General features: G+C 35.7%; 1 protein-coding gene across 1 annotated transcript in view; it reads right to left on the minus strand.

The window, feature by feature from the left end:
• Positions 1 to 287: 287 nt before the first annotated feature.
• LOC145661415 (ionotropic receptor 75a-like) overlaps positions 288 to 16,688 on the minus strand; it is a 134,122-nt gene continuing 117,721 nt past the window's right edge. Inside the window, exons 10-11 of the mRNA XM_081726717.1 lie at positions 12,354 to 12,478; positions 288 to 528 (exon numbers count right to left, since the gene is read on the minus strand). Of these exons, the coding sequence (XP_081582843.1) occupies positions 288 to 528; positions 12,354 to 12,478 (366 nt within the window). The remainder of the gene's footprint in view (positions 529 to 12,353; positions 12,479 to 16,688) is intronic.

Raw genomic sequence — 16,688 nt, forward strand, 5'->3', positions numbered from 1 at the left:
TTTGCAAAAAATATTTGTACAATATGTCTTGCAAATTCTAAGTGTGGAATGCCTATTCTGGCTTTTCTCAACATTAGCCATGCGATTCGTGCGATACATCAATCATCCAAGAGAGAGGCGCCCACCACCACTTTTTGGACTTCTAATTCTAATTCTATAATATGAGATAAGTAAGTTTTTGATCAGTAAGTTTTTTGTCCTTGCTAATATTCTCCGAATTAATATGAACGAATACTCTGTTTTCATTTTGGAAATTTTGCTCAACATTAAAAACAGGCTAAACCCCGTTACACATAACGCAGTTGTAACGATAGAGTTGTCACATCATCTTCACCAAGTCGAGTATTATCTGTAAAAACAACTTCAGCATGACTCGTAAGTTGGCGCCCTGTAAGGTTGTCCATTTCCATCCCCTTTTCCCGAATCTTCATCCGAAAAGAATTTAGGTCTCGGAGGTTCAGCATGTCCTGCATGTCATGCACGTCATCCGATTCTAAAATATCAAGAATTTGTTGAAGTGAAAGACCTCTGTATCTCAAGGGAAACCATGCAATTACCAGTAACAGGAGTCGCAAAAGTCATTTCAAATAATAATAATAATAATAATAAAGTAAAAATAATAGAGTAAGTCAACTGAAAGCATGTACAAACTGTTATAAAATAAATTGATATACCTGCAAAATTTTACTGTATTATTGACACTTATACGTACGTACGTAAGAGAGAAGAAGCTACTTAAACGCCTTGCGTGTTCATATGATCACACTGATGGAAAACGTCAATAACTATGATCCAAATATTTTCAGATGAGTGAAATGTAATCTGTAACAGCTTTTGACATCTCTAAAACATAAGCCAGCAGAAAATAATTTGAAAGGATAAGATATAAGATTGTTTTTTAATACTTACTGCGATGACGATGCCATTTTTCTTGTATTTCTGGCGCGTTGCGGATATCTGTACCTCTAGGTTACATCCACGCCGCAATGAGGAATTTGTTTTGTCTGAATATCGTTAATAGAACCTTCTCCTAGTAGTCAACACACAAAGCGTAAAGAAACCACTGAAAGTATGTTATACAAGGCTTATTTTCATAAATACTAACTGCTGTGATCATATGATCACGCACGGCGCTAATGGGTTAACAACAATGAGTGGACATAAATGGTTTTCAGTCTTTGATATAAAATCGGCATATTTTACCATCCCAATCGCACCAGAATCAAGACCATGTACAGCTTTTAATATTCCAAATTTGGAGAGTTTCCAATTCCAGCGACTCCCACAGGGTTTTGTATCTGAAGGAGCGATATATTCCAGAATTATGGCCATGACTTTGGCAAATGTACACCCAGAAAACATTAACTGTTACATGGATGATATTTTTCTATGGCTAGATTCCCAACAGCATATGGTAGACATATTAAAAGCAATTTTCGTTCGTTTGCGTACCGCCGGACCCAAACTTTCAGTAGAAAAGTGCACATTCATACAGGAAAAAATTTTGGCATTAGGACACATTGTTTGAAACAGTGGATACCAAATTAGTGAAAAAACCATGAAAGCAATAAAATCATTTCAACCACCGAAATCTCAGAAAGAGTTACGATCTTTCTTGGGTCTCACAAATTATGTGCGCCGATTTTGTAAAGACTATGCAGAATTAGTGGCTCCATTACAGCGCATGACAAGGAAAAACTCTAAATTTATTTGTAAGGAAGAAAAACAAAAATTATTTGAGAAATTAAAACAAGCACTTTTAGATGCCCCACTTTTAGCGCCATACGTTGCAGGAAAGCGTCTACGTTTATGCACAGATGCCTGTACTAAATCCATTGGAGCGGCCCTCCTACAACAACAATCGGATGGTTCTTGGTCTCTTTTGGGTTACTACAGCAGATTATTAAGACCGGAGGAAACACGACGCCATATTGTGTAGATAGAACTTTTGGCAATATTGTCTGCTTGCAGAGCATTCAATTTCTTTTTGGTATGTAATGAATTCGAACTTTTGACCGACTGTAAGAGTTTAACATACTTGAAATCATCTCCAAAATTATCACCAAATTACTTCGCTGGGCTCTTGAATTAGAAAATTACCGTTACATTCCTGTACACATAGCTGGGAAAAATAATCCTGCCGATATTTTGAGTAGAAACACAGACATCGAGAAGACAAAAGAAGATGTTGATCCCGAACAACTAGACGTCTTTTTAACATTTCAACAGGGATTAGATGTCGCTCGATTACAAAAAGAAGATAATTTTTTGGACCAATTTATGAAGCGATCCAAGACCCGGAAAAATGTTCCCCCGCTTTAGAAAGAGCGAAGAAAATGTACGAAATTCAAGATGACCGCTTACATAGGATCCATCGATTCTCAAATGGGAAGAAACTTCTTCTATGCATACCATTTAGTATGAGGGATGCGGTTTTTAATCAGGCTCATAATGACCCCATGGGCGGAGGTCATTTTGGATAAAGTAAAATGTACAACGCTTTATATAAGAAAATCTACATCCCGAATTTGAAAGGTTTCTTACATGAGAAAAGTGATACATGCATAACGTGCCAGATAAATAAACGGAAACAGGGCAAAATAACATTACACCCTCTAACATATCCCCAATATGGACCAATGGAATCGATCGTTCTTGATGAGATTGGCCCTCTCCCATTGTCTGGAACCCATAGACGTAAGTATATATGAGTATTGACTGACATGGCCACCCGCTATATTATTGCCAAGTCAATTTCTAACGTTTGTGCAGAAGAAATTTCGCAAATCATATACGAAGAATTAATTTTAAAGTTTGGGATTCCTAAGCAAATTTTATTAGACCGTTTGTCTGCCCATAAGAGTAAAATAATGGAAGAAATGGCAGAAAGATTCGGAATAACTTTAAACTTTGCCGATACTGGAGCTCATTTTTCAATAGGTCAGGTGGAAAGAGTAAACGCAATATTGCAGGATACACTCAAACACTATGTAGATAAAAAGATAAATTCATGGGACGTTGTTCTTCCAAGCATAGTATTTACGTTAAATACTCATGTACACGAAGGGACAAAGTTCTCTCCATTTTTTCTTCTCCATGGTTATGATGGAAGAATGAAGATAGATCACATGTTTGATTTACCTTGTAATCAAGAAAATGAAGAACGGTTTACAGCACTAAGGGAAGCTCGCGATATTGCATACAAAAACTTACAAAATCAATACAAGCAACAGAGGCGATATATGGAAAAGTAATATAAACAGGAAAATTTCGTTCCATGTCAAAGAGTATTAATTAAGGAATTAGGACAGAAGCCCGGAATGTCAGCTTGTTTTTCGAACAAGTACAAACTAACAGGCGAAATATTAGAAAAAGCAAACGATAATTCATACAAAATAAGATACATCAACGAGAAAAAACAAGCTAAATTGATACCTTTGACATCCGAAGATTAAAATTATATAATGAAGTATATGAGAACTAAGTTAAAAGAAATATTGATTATCCTATGGTATTATTATTGTCTTCTTTTCCCGAGCGAGTCGGTGCGCAGGGCTGAGATATCTTCTCAGAAATATAACACCTTTTCAGACATTCAGGAAATGTAATGTCTTTTAAAGACAATATAGTGCCATTGGTTATCTAATATTAAAAAATAATTGACCTCAAAATATCAACATAAAAATTCGTCAACAAAACAATTAAAATTAGGTATCAATTTAAAAAAAGTATTGGCCCAGAAGATGATTAATTTCAGTTATCTTTTTAAAAAAGTCTATCATCTTGAAATTTTACATTTATTTCTATCTGCTATTTGAGACTGTGGACTCAGACTTCGCTAACCGAATGTAGGCTGCTTATAGCAAAAGGATTAGAAATAAATGCTAGCGAATTTACACACGTACGTAAAATTTCAACGAGATAATACAGAACTCATGGTTGAATTTGGCTTTATAGCAATTAATTTTAAAAAGAACATTTTAATCACATATATGTACACATTGTAGTAACGATGCAAACAAAGGAGTAAAGAACAAGTTGATATTTTAGAAATTAATTATGGTACTCACCTATGTAAGATTCCAGATGCATAAACTGTAAACACTTAGCCAAACATCATTATTCCAGTGCATAAGTTCACTACACACCAATTCATAAGGTTTTTTCACTTCGCCCGGTTTTCCATATAGCTCAATAACAATTGGTTACATTTTGAATATATTTTCTGTTAAGCATCATGTTTTATTCCCCTTTAATCAGCAAGTACGTGCGGGATACGCAAGCAAACGACACACAACTATTATCCCTTACTGCTCGTGAAAAATAATAAGTCTGTTTTATGTCTGTAATGAATTTTATTGTTCACAATTAGGCCAAATTCAAAATTTTAGATTCAAGAAAGTAATGTAGTCTCTCAATCCAAACTAAAAAAAGAGACAAAAACAAAGACAAGAAAGTGAAACTATCAATACTTCATAATCAACAAAATTAATTAAAACAATAATGAAGCAATCAATAATTATTGATAGATTAATAAGTTATTAATTATTAATTATTTAAGTTATTAAGTTATTAATTACTTAACTATGACGAATATTAATCTATGGCTTGAATATATGCTAAGCATATTTATTAGTTGCCATTTGAAATGAGAACTATAATAATAAATACAGTTTAAGAAAATCGATCAAATATTCGATTTTAGATGCTGTACTAAGGTATAATTTAGAATAGATAATGGTTAAAATTCATACTATTTATGAATTAAGATACCATTTTGTGTTATTAATTTTAGTTGCTTTTCAACTTCCACGAGCTATATGGAACCAACAAGTTAAAATTAATAATTTAGAACCTACAACCTAGAACTTAAGCCATGATTAAATTATTTTTTAATTACTTCGCCTAATGTTTCATACATTTTAGTTATACTTAGTTTTACGTGTTTCGTTACAGCACATGCAGATTCGGGAAATCATGTACATCGTGATATTAGTATTAGATGTTCTTATTGCCCTAACTCTTATTATACTCAAAATATGCTGGATCAGGAGAGAGAAAAAGCTAAAAAGAACAGAATTAACCACCAGGGCAATGTATCGAGCATATATACCATCAGTGGGCAAGTTGTGAACAAAGATCCTACCCCTATTCATATTAATGACCATATATCAATAACACCCGTGCTTCAACATAATTCCCTTCAAACGCATTCTTGCATAACTCACACCGGCCTACATTCACATACACAAAGTCAAGGTTCATCACGGTCAAACGCACACATAATAAACACTGACTATTCGAGTAAATCTTCTTTCACCAACACACATCAAAACTTACAAAACACTTTCTCTGAAGATTGCCTTTACCCGAAACTGAATCCCAACGTCCAACCCCTCCCGCATTTCTCTGGGCAAATCACGTCCTCTCTTAAACACAAAGAAGACTCAATCCGATACATAAGAGATGCACCAAGTGACTTTAATGGTTAAAGACGACAAAACTATAACACCGTGCGAATGCCTTTTATTAACAGATGATTAACTAACTTTGTGAAAATATATCATCATCCCACACTAATAGAGTCACCAGGAAAAACGACTATTAAACATAGTTTTTCAAGAAGACCGACACGGATTCCCCTTCCGGACATCGCAGAAAAGACTGCAATAACTCAGTTATTCTCCTGGCAATAAGTAATTCTTTCCAACTCATCATTATGCAGTATGCAACCCTTATCATGAGTACTTGCGCAATAATTAGCAACAAGTGAATAAATTAGTGAAAAGTGGTAACAAATATTTTGTCAAAAATAGTGTTTCTAGTGCAAATTTTCACAGAAATCTAACGTTGAAGTGTTATGTTTCTTGTTTACAAGTGCAAAATGTAGTGAGTTCAAAGGTAAGAAAAATAATTATTTTTGGTTTCTTAATTATTTATTAACAAAGATGTGATCACTAGCATGGGAACTCCTTCCTCAGCAGATCAGATGTACCGTGGCGTCGGATCAAAGAGCACTAGCAAACTGAGAAAAACAATTGTAACTCATTCCGCCAAAAGCAAGAAGGACCACAGACGTTCATTCATTGGTCTGGGCGAAACTTATGCTTATCTGTGATTCACTGTGGTTTTATTCTAATGCTTTGTTTTTTCGTCGCCAGATGGCAGCATGTATTAGAACAACTCTCTACACAAACTTTATCTCAATGCGTCTTTGTGATCTGAAACCGATATCACAATTTTAATACTACATAAAGCAAAAGACAATATTTGCACAATATATATATACAAAAGGACAGTAATTTTACCTTCAAGATTTTAATTATTTTGATATTATTATTATTATTTTAGTATGTGAAAATTGCAGTGAAACATTAACAGTGATACTGAAGCACTGACATTAATTTTTACGTTTAATATTTTATCTATTTACATCATATCAAGACTATATATATATTCATATCTTATTTTTATGTAAATTACATTTTTTCTTTTCTTTTCGACAGCACGAATGTATCGAACTTTAATCGCCGGGGGATGTTATAGGATGTTATTAGATGCTATGATATTTGGGTTTAATTCTTGGTAACGCTACGATACATTATGTTATTGAAAATAAATAAACTTAATTTTATTTGCATAATCACTTGTGTTTATTAAAATCATGTTACTTGACAAAAGAAAGAAGGAAATAGCGTTATGAAAATTATTTACATTGTTCATGAATTGTTATCTTTGTTACGAAAAGCAAAAACTTCAACTTAGTAAGATTACATTAAAGAGAATTTACATAATGAGGTTATTATATAACTGTTAAATAATCACTACTAAATCAGCATTTTATTTCCAGAATTGTATACGGAAATGTTTGTAACACTGTAAGAATTTTGTATTCATCTTTTCCAGAAATTTCTTAGATTGACAAAATTTAAATTATCGGGAAGATTGCATCTGGAGATTTTAAGGACTTTTGGTCAGCAGAATGTTCTTTCTCAACTGAGTTTTCTCAAGAGCTCCACGTGCTGGCTGGAGTCATTGTTGTCCTGAAACATCTCAGAACTCTGCAATCTCATGTTTTCGATTACATAAAATTGTTTCCTTGGAAGTAGAGTAGTTAGTAAGAGATCGGGACCGAGTAGTAAAAGATCGGAACCGAGAGAGTAAAGATTAAGAGTCGAGAGAGCGCGGACCCTTGAAAGAGACGCGACGAACTAGTAAACGCGATGAATCGTGATTTATAAACAAAACGAACCTGTCACTTTGTGATACGAAACTATACTCAAAAAAACGAGATAGAAATTAATCATTTCAGTTTAAAGTGTTCAAAAAGCTCGTGCACAATTCTTATTCGAGAGTGTTTTACGATTACCAAATTTCATTCTTCCGAGGACATTTCATAACATTCAAAGCATAGCTGCAGAGGAGGATTCTTGACAACATGGACCCAGAAGTACTCAAGGTATGACATTCTCTTTGGCCAGATTTCCTTTCTTTTATTCCACACAATCTTTTCAGACATTTAAACACGTCAAATCTGAGAACAAAACACGTCAAATCTGAGAACACTAAATTCTATGTCCAATAAATTGATTTAAAATGAACGCCAAGCTTTTCTCTAAATTAATCACTAGTTTCATTAATTACAACTTGAATTAGTTTTAGTTTTCATTGCACGCAATTTTACCTAATTTTTAGGGGCATGTTAATAAGAGAAATTTAAGATATTTCACTAAGTTTAGTTTGGTCTTCTCCATTAAGCTACAATCCTCACATTCACTTCGAGCTTGAGTAGACCAAGCTAACAATATTTAAAATCCCACACAAGCTTATTACAGCCACAAAATTTAACGAAGTCGCTGACAAAAGGATCTGATAAAATGGGGGTCGTGATAGGAATTAAGTTGAGAATCACTGGTCTACAAGCATAATTCTTGTTGCTGTACATGATGTATCCAGCGAAAATGATGCGGATATAAATGGTGGGGATCCTATGGTGGTACTGTGGTGGGGGCGGGGCGAATGTTAAATTCAATCAATTTTCCCTCTGTAACAGCTCTTCGAAAATGATATACAGAGCGATTTTTATAGGAATTTTTTTCTGAATATTTATCTCGCTTTGTGCTGCAGTATTGGCTACCATTTTTTAATGTTATTGCTACAAGTATGTTGCCTATACATTTGCATCGTTTTGTCAGTGCATGGTCACTGCAAAGTTTGCCAGGGCATCCCAAATTCCATTTAAAAATATTTTAAGGAATTTTTTGTTTCTACTTTTTGTGCTCTTCTACGAACAGGGCGCGAATTGCACAGATGTTACGTTGTTGGAATCTGTGTTCCATAAGGGTTCCAACACTGTATTAATAATGACTCTGTGGTAATTAGGAAGACCAATAAGGCCCCCTATGTGAGAGTTTACGATTTCGATCTAATTCCTGGCGGCCGTAGAAAGATTAAAACTTTAATAATTTTGGGCTATATTTCATGAACCGTAATGTTTACTGTCGTCTTCTAATAACACAATAGAAAACTTGATTAGCGTGTACACCAATATAAGTTCCTTTTTTATATTTTCAAAATATAAGGTGTCCGGAAATGGGCGTACCCCCCTTTAGTTTCAAGAGTATGGTAGAATGTCTGTAGATCTACACAGTTACCTTGAAGTCTTAAGAATCTTAAGAGCCATAAACATCGGTATGATCACCATCCATGTCATAACACAGCTGAATTCTCCGCCAAGTTCTCGCAGATGTTTTGCGGAGATACTCCGAATTCACGAGGGTGAAGGTGTGTTCCACAGCTGCTCGTAATTCCTGCGTTGTTTGATATTGAGTGTTTCTTAATTGTTGCTTTATGAAACCCCAGAGAGCATTGTCTGGTGTCGTTAGATCGGGACTTCTTGGAGGCCAGGCAAAGGGAACTGGTGAAGATGCATAATCTCTTCGAATCCAGCGGCCAAGAAACGTCTGATTCAGGTAATTCAATAGCAATGTTGGTAATGGCAACGACAAATAATGGATAGCAATGTTGCCAGACAATGCCAAGCAATATTAGCAGACAATGCCAAGCAATGTTACGAAACAAATGTGGGTAAAACCTAAAACCGTCAGAAAACAGCAATTAGGGGTACGCCCACTTCCGGACCACGCTGAGCTACAGCGACAATACCGACCGAGTTTGTTAATGGAGTCAGTACCTTAACATTTTAAAGAGTAACGGTAATCTTAACGGTGGCTATGCGGAACCTATTTTCTACTATTGACCAGGGGCGGCTTTAGGATTTTTATTTTGGGTAGGCCCGCTCCCTTGCTTATGAATAGATGTACACATTTGATTGATTAATGACAGTAGGAAATTACTTCTATAGTAGTGATTGATGCTGTTTGTTAAATAATTGTCTACCATTAATATAAATAGTGGACAATATATTTACTCTCTATTGTATCTTTAATCGTTTATACATATTTTGCAAAATTTTTGGGCAGGCTCTTGCCTACCTAGGGTTGCCACACGTCCCGTTTGTTTGTGAAAGAATTAACTGTCCCGAAAAGGATTTTCGGGACGCCTGTTTGTCCCGGTTTTCGTTCTTCAGATTGAAAAGAAAATCAGCCCGCAAGTACTAATATGTCTCACCAAAAGAACAGAATTTAGTATTTCTGCCTCAAATGATGACGCAACAAAGAAAGTATCTCGTCAATCATAAATGGGAGTGTGTGTTGTAATTGGTGCAATATTTAGGGCCTGTTAAACACAAAAAATCAGAATTCGGAATAACGGACACCAGGTAGCTCTCCTTATGTTACCTTTTCACATTTTTTTATCCATCCTTTGTGGGACTTCATTTGTGTTAATTGGTTACAGAATGAACTGGGAAATTGTGAGTACTAACCTGGAAAAGACAGGTGATTAATTGATTCTGGCCAAATGAGTAGGAACCGTGATCTTATGTATAGAATGAGATTGGTATCCCGGCTTTTCGCTTACAAAATCTGGTAACCTTATGCCTACCCGGTCTACCTGCTAAAATCACCACTGCTATTGAAACAAAGATGTATAATATTAGAACCTCAAAAGTTACACATCATCCGTATCCCACAAATTTAGGTTTCCTCCATTTTCTACAAAACTGCGTATGACCATTTAAATTCACCCATCAGATTAATGAAATCAATTGATTTATATATGTCTTCTCCTTGGTCATTTTTTCCCGTTAAACGTTATTAATGTAGATTTTATCATGGCTAGCACGTAGCTTTGTGAGGTTCACTCTGTATATTTCCTAATGTCGATATTTGGTACATTATTTTTACAGGACTTTCCACGCTTCCAACACTGGTAGATTGCTAAATAGTAGATCCTTGTGAACAAAATAGTCCTTGATAAAATGCACTAGAGATGTGAATAATTAACAACAGACTAGGGACGCACCCATATGAGGGGGAGTCCGTTGGGTTCGGATCCCCTCCATAACTTCCTAATTCGGCATACATTTGTACAATCCGCGGCAAAAAACCTGCAACATGAGGATGTAAGTTTATTGTGAAACTACGCCTAACAACACAGGGAATGAGCATAACGTCTAAGTGTAACGAATCACGCCAGGATAAACCTCGGCCTCCTCCCGTGCACACTTATTTTGGAGCAAAAGACTTTGTCATTTCACAATAAACTTATATGCTCATGTTGCAGGTTTTTTGCCGCGGATTGTACACTTTCTCAATAACACTTTACTTGTTTTGTTGTTTAACAGTGAAATGATTGATATAGCATGAAAATTTGATCTTACACTTCATCTGTACTCTTTTCCTTATAAAAACAACCTAGTTACATTATTTTTTTTTATTTATTTATTTATTTTTTTTTAGAAAATATAGCTGGAAGTATTTTACAATTACTTATCGCCTATTCCGGTGCAGAATAATATCCGTTAAATACTACATAGACGTAGTGGCTTGTAGTAGTGGACCCCAACCCGCGAAAGCTTGGACCACTCCCAGCAAAAAAAAAAAAAAAAAAATCCTGGGTGCGAGCCTGCAACAGACTGTATTTCCACATACAATATCACAAGAATAATTGGTTTGATGCTTCTTTATCGTCTGAACATTAATAAGTGACAAAATGAGTTGAGTTGAGTGTCCCTTTCAACAGCAAGGCTATATGAGACGTACACCTACTGATTAACGTGGAATCAGAACCACATGAGCTCCCGATGGAATTCGAACCCGGGTCTCCCACGCCAAATGCGCGTACGCTAACCGCTTAGCCACGAGGGAGCTCAACGAAATCATTTGAATAGCCATATGTGTTTCAGTAACAAATATTCAACTACGTAGCTTTACTTGCTATTTGTTATTTACTAAGTTATTTGTCTTCGACTATTGTTTCTTTGACCTCAAAAAGCTCTTCAAGAACAATCCTTGCTTTACAAACGTTCTTTGATTTTTTTCTAGATTTCCAGAGTTTATCGAGGCAATTGCGCGGCTTTTTTTTTTTTCATACGAGCTCGTATCTTATATTTTCTTACATGTTAGATTTATTACTGTACACGAGGACATTTTATTCATGAAGCATTTGTTTTACAAAGGAATTGGTACATATTGAAAGTTTTAAAGTAGTATACTGGATTTTTTTTTGAAACAATGTAATCATTCAAGTGTAAACATTTCATAGTATTGATTGACATCTAACAAAGAATGCAAGTTAACTGTTTAACAGATAATTAATATGCTCACTCAACACTAAAACAATTATACAGTGTGTTCAAGCTGTGCAACCCAAAGTTTGGTTGCGTATAATTAACCTAAAAGACGCTTGTTGCAGTAATTTTACAAACAGTGTTGGCAGGGACAGTGTTTTCTGTAAAAAAAAAAACATTTTACGGACTTGCATTAGCTATCCTTTTTACATGACAACACTGCATCAACTTTGTCACATTTCGTAACCATGGATAACTGTTGATGCATACTGTACATATATACAGGGATTCATCCACAGGAAATCAGATTTTTTTTGTTTTTAAAATGAGATGTCTTTAAAGCAGTTCAAAGCAGCATACTTTGATGTCATATTGGATTGTTGTTTCTTTTGTATGTGTGTGTGAATGTGTTGTTGCCTTAATTCATATCGCATTAATCACCCTGTATCGACCTAAATATTTTGCCTTTACGTTATCTAGGCGCCAGATTCATATTTTCACTCACCATGACAACCTAGTACCCGAGCCTTTTAATATTCGTTGTTCTTCTGATCCTCCCCTCCCGACTAAACGAATCTTCTAGATCCACTAATGATCAATAATTGATTTCAGGAACAGAGAATAAAAAGTATATCTGCAAAGAGCAATTTCGAAAACTTACGAAAAGTTGAAGACGTCCTGAAGGTGCAGAAGAAGAGCGTAATTAAATCTTGTCATGGAATCCAGATGCTTATCTTTCATACTAAGTATACGTTCGATAATATTATCTGTTGGCAGTTTGGTCACCTGAAAAAAAAAAAAAGAAAATACTTTACTACTGTATTTTAATAGTTTGAAGTGAATTTAGTGTTTTCCAAAGTGCAAATCTATCGTAGAGTCCCCATTTCTTCCCTCTTTTCACTGAACGTTGATCTATTCAGACTTCCGTTTAAATCTTCCTGTCTGTTTTGCTCTTTTACATAAGGCATTCAACCTTTACTATGGTTGCATTGAAGTGTAAATGAAAGCAATTTCATTGCATGCAAGATCTTTGAAAAATATTGGACATATTTCGTGCTTTTTGAATTGCAAGTATATTTCTCGTTTATTTATTTTATTATCGAACTCAGGCAACGTACGATGAAATTAATTTTTTGCGATTACAGCGCCATCTAGTAAGACAACGAAAAAGCACTTCAAGTAAAATTTGCATGTTTTCGGTTACAGAATCCGAATGTGCAATAAAATTAGGGGGTTTCCATTTGAAATTTTCAAGTTGGCCTCCGGAGCTCAATGATGGGACTTCTCTGGGGGCACTTGTTCACGGAATTTTTGTCATTTTGGAGAGTTTTTTCATTTTGTGTCATATCGGTCGCAGTTAGGTGTAGGGATGGTATCGAGACGAGACGAGACGAGACTTTGTACAGTCTCGGTCTCGTCTCGGTTGATAAATAACGGTCTCGGTCTCGGTCTCGTCTCGAGTAAAAATCACCGTCTCGGTCTCGGTCTCGTCTCGGTCAACAGATGCTTGTCTCGATCTCGGTCTCGGTCTCGAGTACCAAGTCTCGGTCTCGTCTCGAAAGTCTCGAAAGTCTCGAAATAAATAGTGTGAAATTAAAATAGTGAAAGTATTATTCTCGTACAGTCTGTCGTTTCCGCTTATTTTTTCCTTTCATTTTGACTTAGAATTATGATATGGTGTACCTCTTCATAGCTAATTTGCTAGTGCTAATGCTTTCCATGCGCGTATTCCAGGTTCCACGATCAGTGGGTATATCACCCTAAAACCCTAATAGAACCCATATTTCACTTTCAGCAATAGACTTTGTCTCATATAGCGTCAGAACTGCCTATACAATTAAACTCTATTAAATTAACTCCAGTACTATACAGTAGTTTATTTCCTTCCTTTGAATCAGAATTGTTCAATACCTCCTAACGGATAACGTAACACATAGCAGCACGAATGTATTTAATCGAACCGAAATTGAAACTTTACAATTTCTCATTTATTATTCAATACATTCTGCTTTGACTGTCATTTTAAAAACAGAATATAACGTTCATTATCTTAACAAATAGGGTAAATTATTAGTACAATATACGTATTTTGTTTGAAATTGATGAAATGCTTTATTACCATTTCATTTCTCCGTGTTTAATTGACACTTTATAACACGAACGGCCTGAACCTTGTGGTGGGAGCTATTACACTCATCTTTGCTATGTGAGGTCTCGAGTTGGATCACAAAACAAGTTAGATTCAAAGTCCGATGTTTCGCATAATTCGCGTCTCATTTTAAGTGCATTCTGTTTATTATACAAGTTCATAAGGTCGTAATGCATTACGTAAGCACATATCCAGTGCCGTAACATAGAATAATCTTATTCCTGAGCTCTCAATGGTGCATGCAATCTTTATTCGAGAAAACTAATCTTGCTTTCCTTAAGTTGAAATTTTATATTGATTAAAAATTACTTGCGAAACATGGACATACATATTATATAAGTATATAGGTAATTCGAGTTATCTGTATCTATTTTTTTCTCACTCGCCAAAACAAGTGATTCTTAACTTTCTAGTTTACTTTTGTGTTAATTTTCGTAGTTTTGCTGCAACATGATGGATTGAATAGTCAAAAATACTTTTTTTCGTTCTACGACTTTCATTAAATTTTGGATCCATTTTTACCCTACCTTACCTAGTAAAAGTTATATAGATAGTCTTAGTTGAGGAACCAGTTTTTCGCTTCTGTAAAATCACGAAATTATGACTTGGTTTAGTTTACCTCCGAGGTTTAGATATAATAAAATCATCACCACCATCATAATCAACCATTATCAATCCATTGCTGGATGAAGGTCTTTCCAAGTCTTCACAACTATCTAACTTGGGCAATTCTTTTCCAGGTTACTCCTCAGTGGCTCTTGATTTCGTCACACCTTCTTGTATGCGAGGGTTTCCTAGGCTGTTTTTGTCTTGTGGTGTCCAGTCTAGAATTGTTTTCGTCCGTCGATCATAATTTCTTCTTGCAATACGTCCAGCACATTTTCCAGCTCATATTAAATTATTTCATTAGCATCATCAGTATTCATATCTATATATTTAGGCTACAAATAGTTTGAATTCGCTACTTTCGGAGTACAGACACGCTACTTTTTAATCTTCGAATCTGGCAACACTGACTGAATGATTTAAATCAACATAATGTGAGAACCCCCATTTGGTCTAGCGGCTAGCACTCTTGATTTCGGTTCGCGTGGTCTCGAGTTCGATTTCCGGTAGGGGTAAAGTTGAACGACCGAAGTGGTTCGGATTCCACTTATAATCATTAGCTCCACGTCTCCTTTAGCCGCCCTAGCATAACTGTGGGACGTTAAACTAAAACAAAACAAAACAAAAGTGAACACTGTGTATTACTAACTGTAAGTCCTTAAATAATTGCATATAGCTATGTGGTATGGGTCGAGTTTGATGTGATCGGTGGTCAAACTAAAGCAAGTGAAATGTATTTAGTGTGTAATTAGAACTTTTAATTAAACACGGTCTTAATCTGAAGTGTACACCAGGCCTAAGGCTTAGGGGAAACAACTAGTGTTACTGAAAATGTATCAGTTACATTTAATTTCAGTTACAATTTGCATTTACTTGTATTGCTGGAACGAAGACTTAAACATTAACATTATAAGTAGCCCAAAGACTATGAAACACGTCTTCTCTTGAAAGCATTCTTGCACCATAAAACAAACTACGAGTAATTTTAACTCGTCGTTACACGCACCCGCGGCAAATTGCCGCAGTTTTGAAAAAACACCTGCACTTTCCTTATTCTAAGACAATAGGGGCGGAGGGGCCGAGTTATCCCCTACCCACCCCACCTCTACCTGACCCTGACCGGTTTTGCCGGTCACGCGCATGGTTCTGGAGTGGAAGGGTGTGTATTTGTCGCCGTGAGCAAATTGCTAACGGCGCGTGTAACCACGTAAAGATTGATGTGAGCAGGCTGCTAACGGGCGTGTTCTAGTGTTAAGTGTTGTATTTTAAGGGCCGTTTGCTCATTCTTTAAACGCATTGTTTGAAGAGTAGAGCAACAGATGGCACTAGTATCGTACAAAGCTGCAAAGAACAAGTATATTGTATTACTTTTCACATGGCACGTGGACGATGAGATTGATGAAAGTAAAGGTGCTGCATGCAAACCATCAATTACCTTCTACAACAAAAACAAATGTGATGTAGATATCAGTGATGCCATGCAAAAAGAGTATAGCGTATCGAGTATATCAAATCGCTGGCCACTAACCTTGTTTTTTTTTTTTTTAATTGAATGTTGGTGGAATAAATTCGTTTGTTATTTGGAAAGCCAACAACATGGAAGATAATGAATTCAACAAGCCTGCAAGAAAAGACTTCTTGAAATCAGTTGGTCGACAGCTTATTATGGATCATGCGCAAAGAAGAATAGCTGCAAACTATCTAATCGCAAGGTCAATAAAGGACCGGCTAGCTGAAATATTCCAACTTCAACCAATTAGACAAGAACCTCAAGCAGCATCTGATCAGCGAGGTCACAATAGAGTTGGCGGTATCTGCCCTCGTAGAGAGAACAGGAAAACTATTGTCTTATGTATCAACTACAACACTCCGAAATGCAAGGAACATAAGACCATCATGTACATACTGCACCGAGCGTGGCCAAGAACCAGATGTAAACGATAAGGACGGAGAAGGTGACATGTATATATACGTTCTAAATTTCATTGGAATAGTTTCATAACATCACTGTTGTAGTACATTAATGATGTTTTTGTACATTTTTTGTATTTGTAATAATAAAACGTGTGTCAATATGACGGAGAAAATTTCCTATAGCCCAAATAGCTAATGCGGCAATTTGCTCACAGCGCGTGTTCTGGCGTTACTCTGTAAATCCAAGAGTGCAGCAATATGCTAACATGGCGTGTTCTCGTGTAATAATAGAAAATTCAAAAACTGTGAAACCATAACAAAAATTTT

Source organism: Thermobia domestica, chromosome 10 (assembly GCF_964235325.1).
Source record: "Thermobia domestica chromosome 10, izTheDome1.hap1.1, whole genome shotgun sequence".
Lineage (NCBI taxonomy): Eukaryota > Metazoa > Arthropoda > Insecta > Zygentoma > Lepismatidae > Thermobia > Thermobia domestica.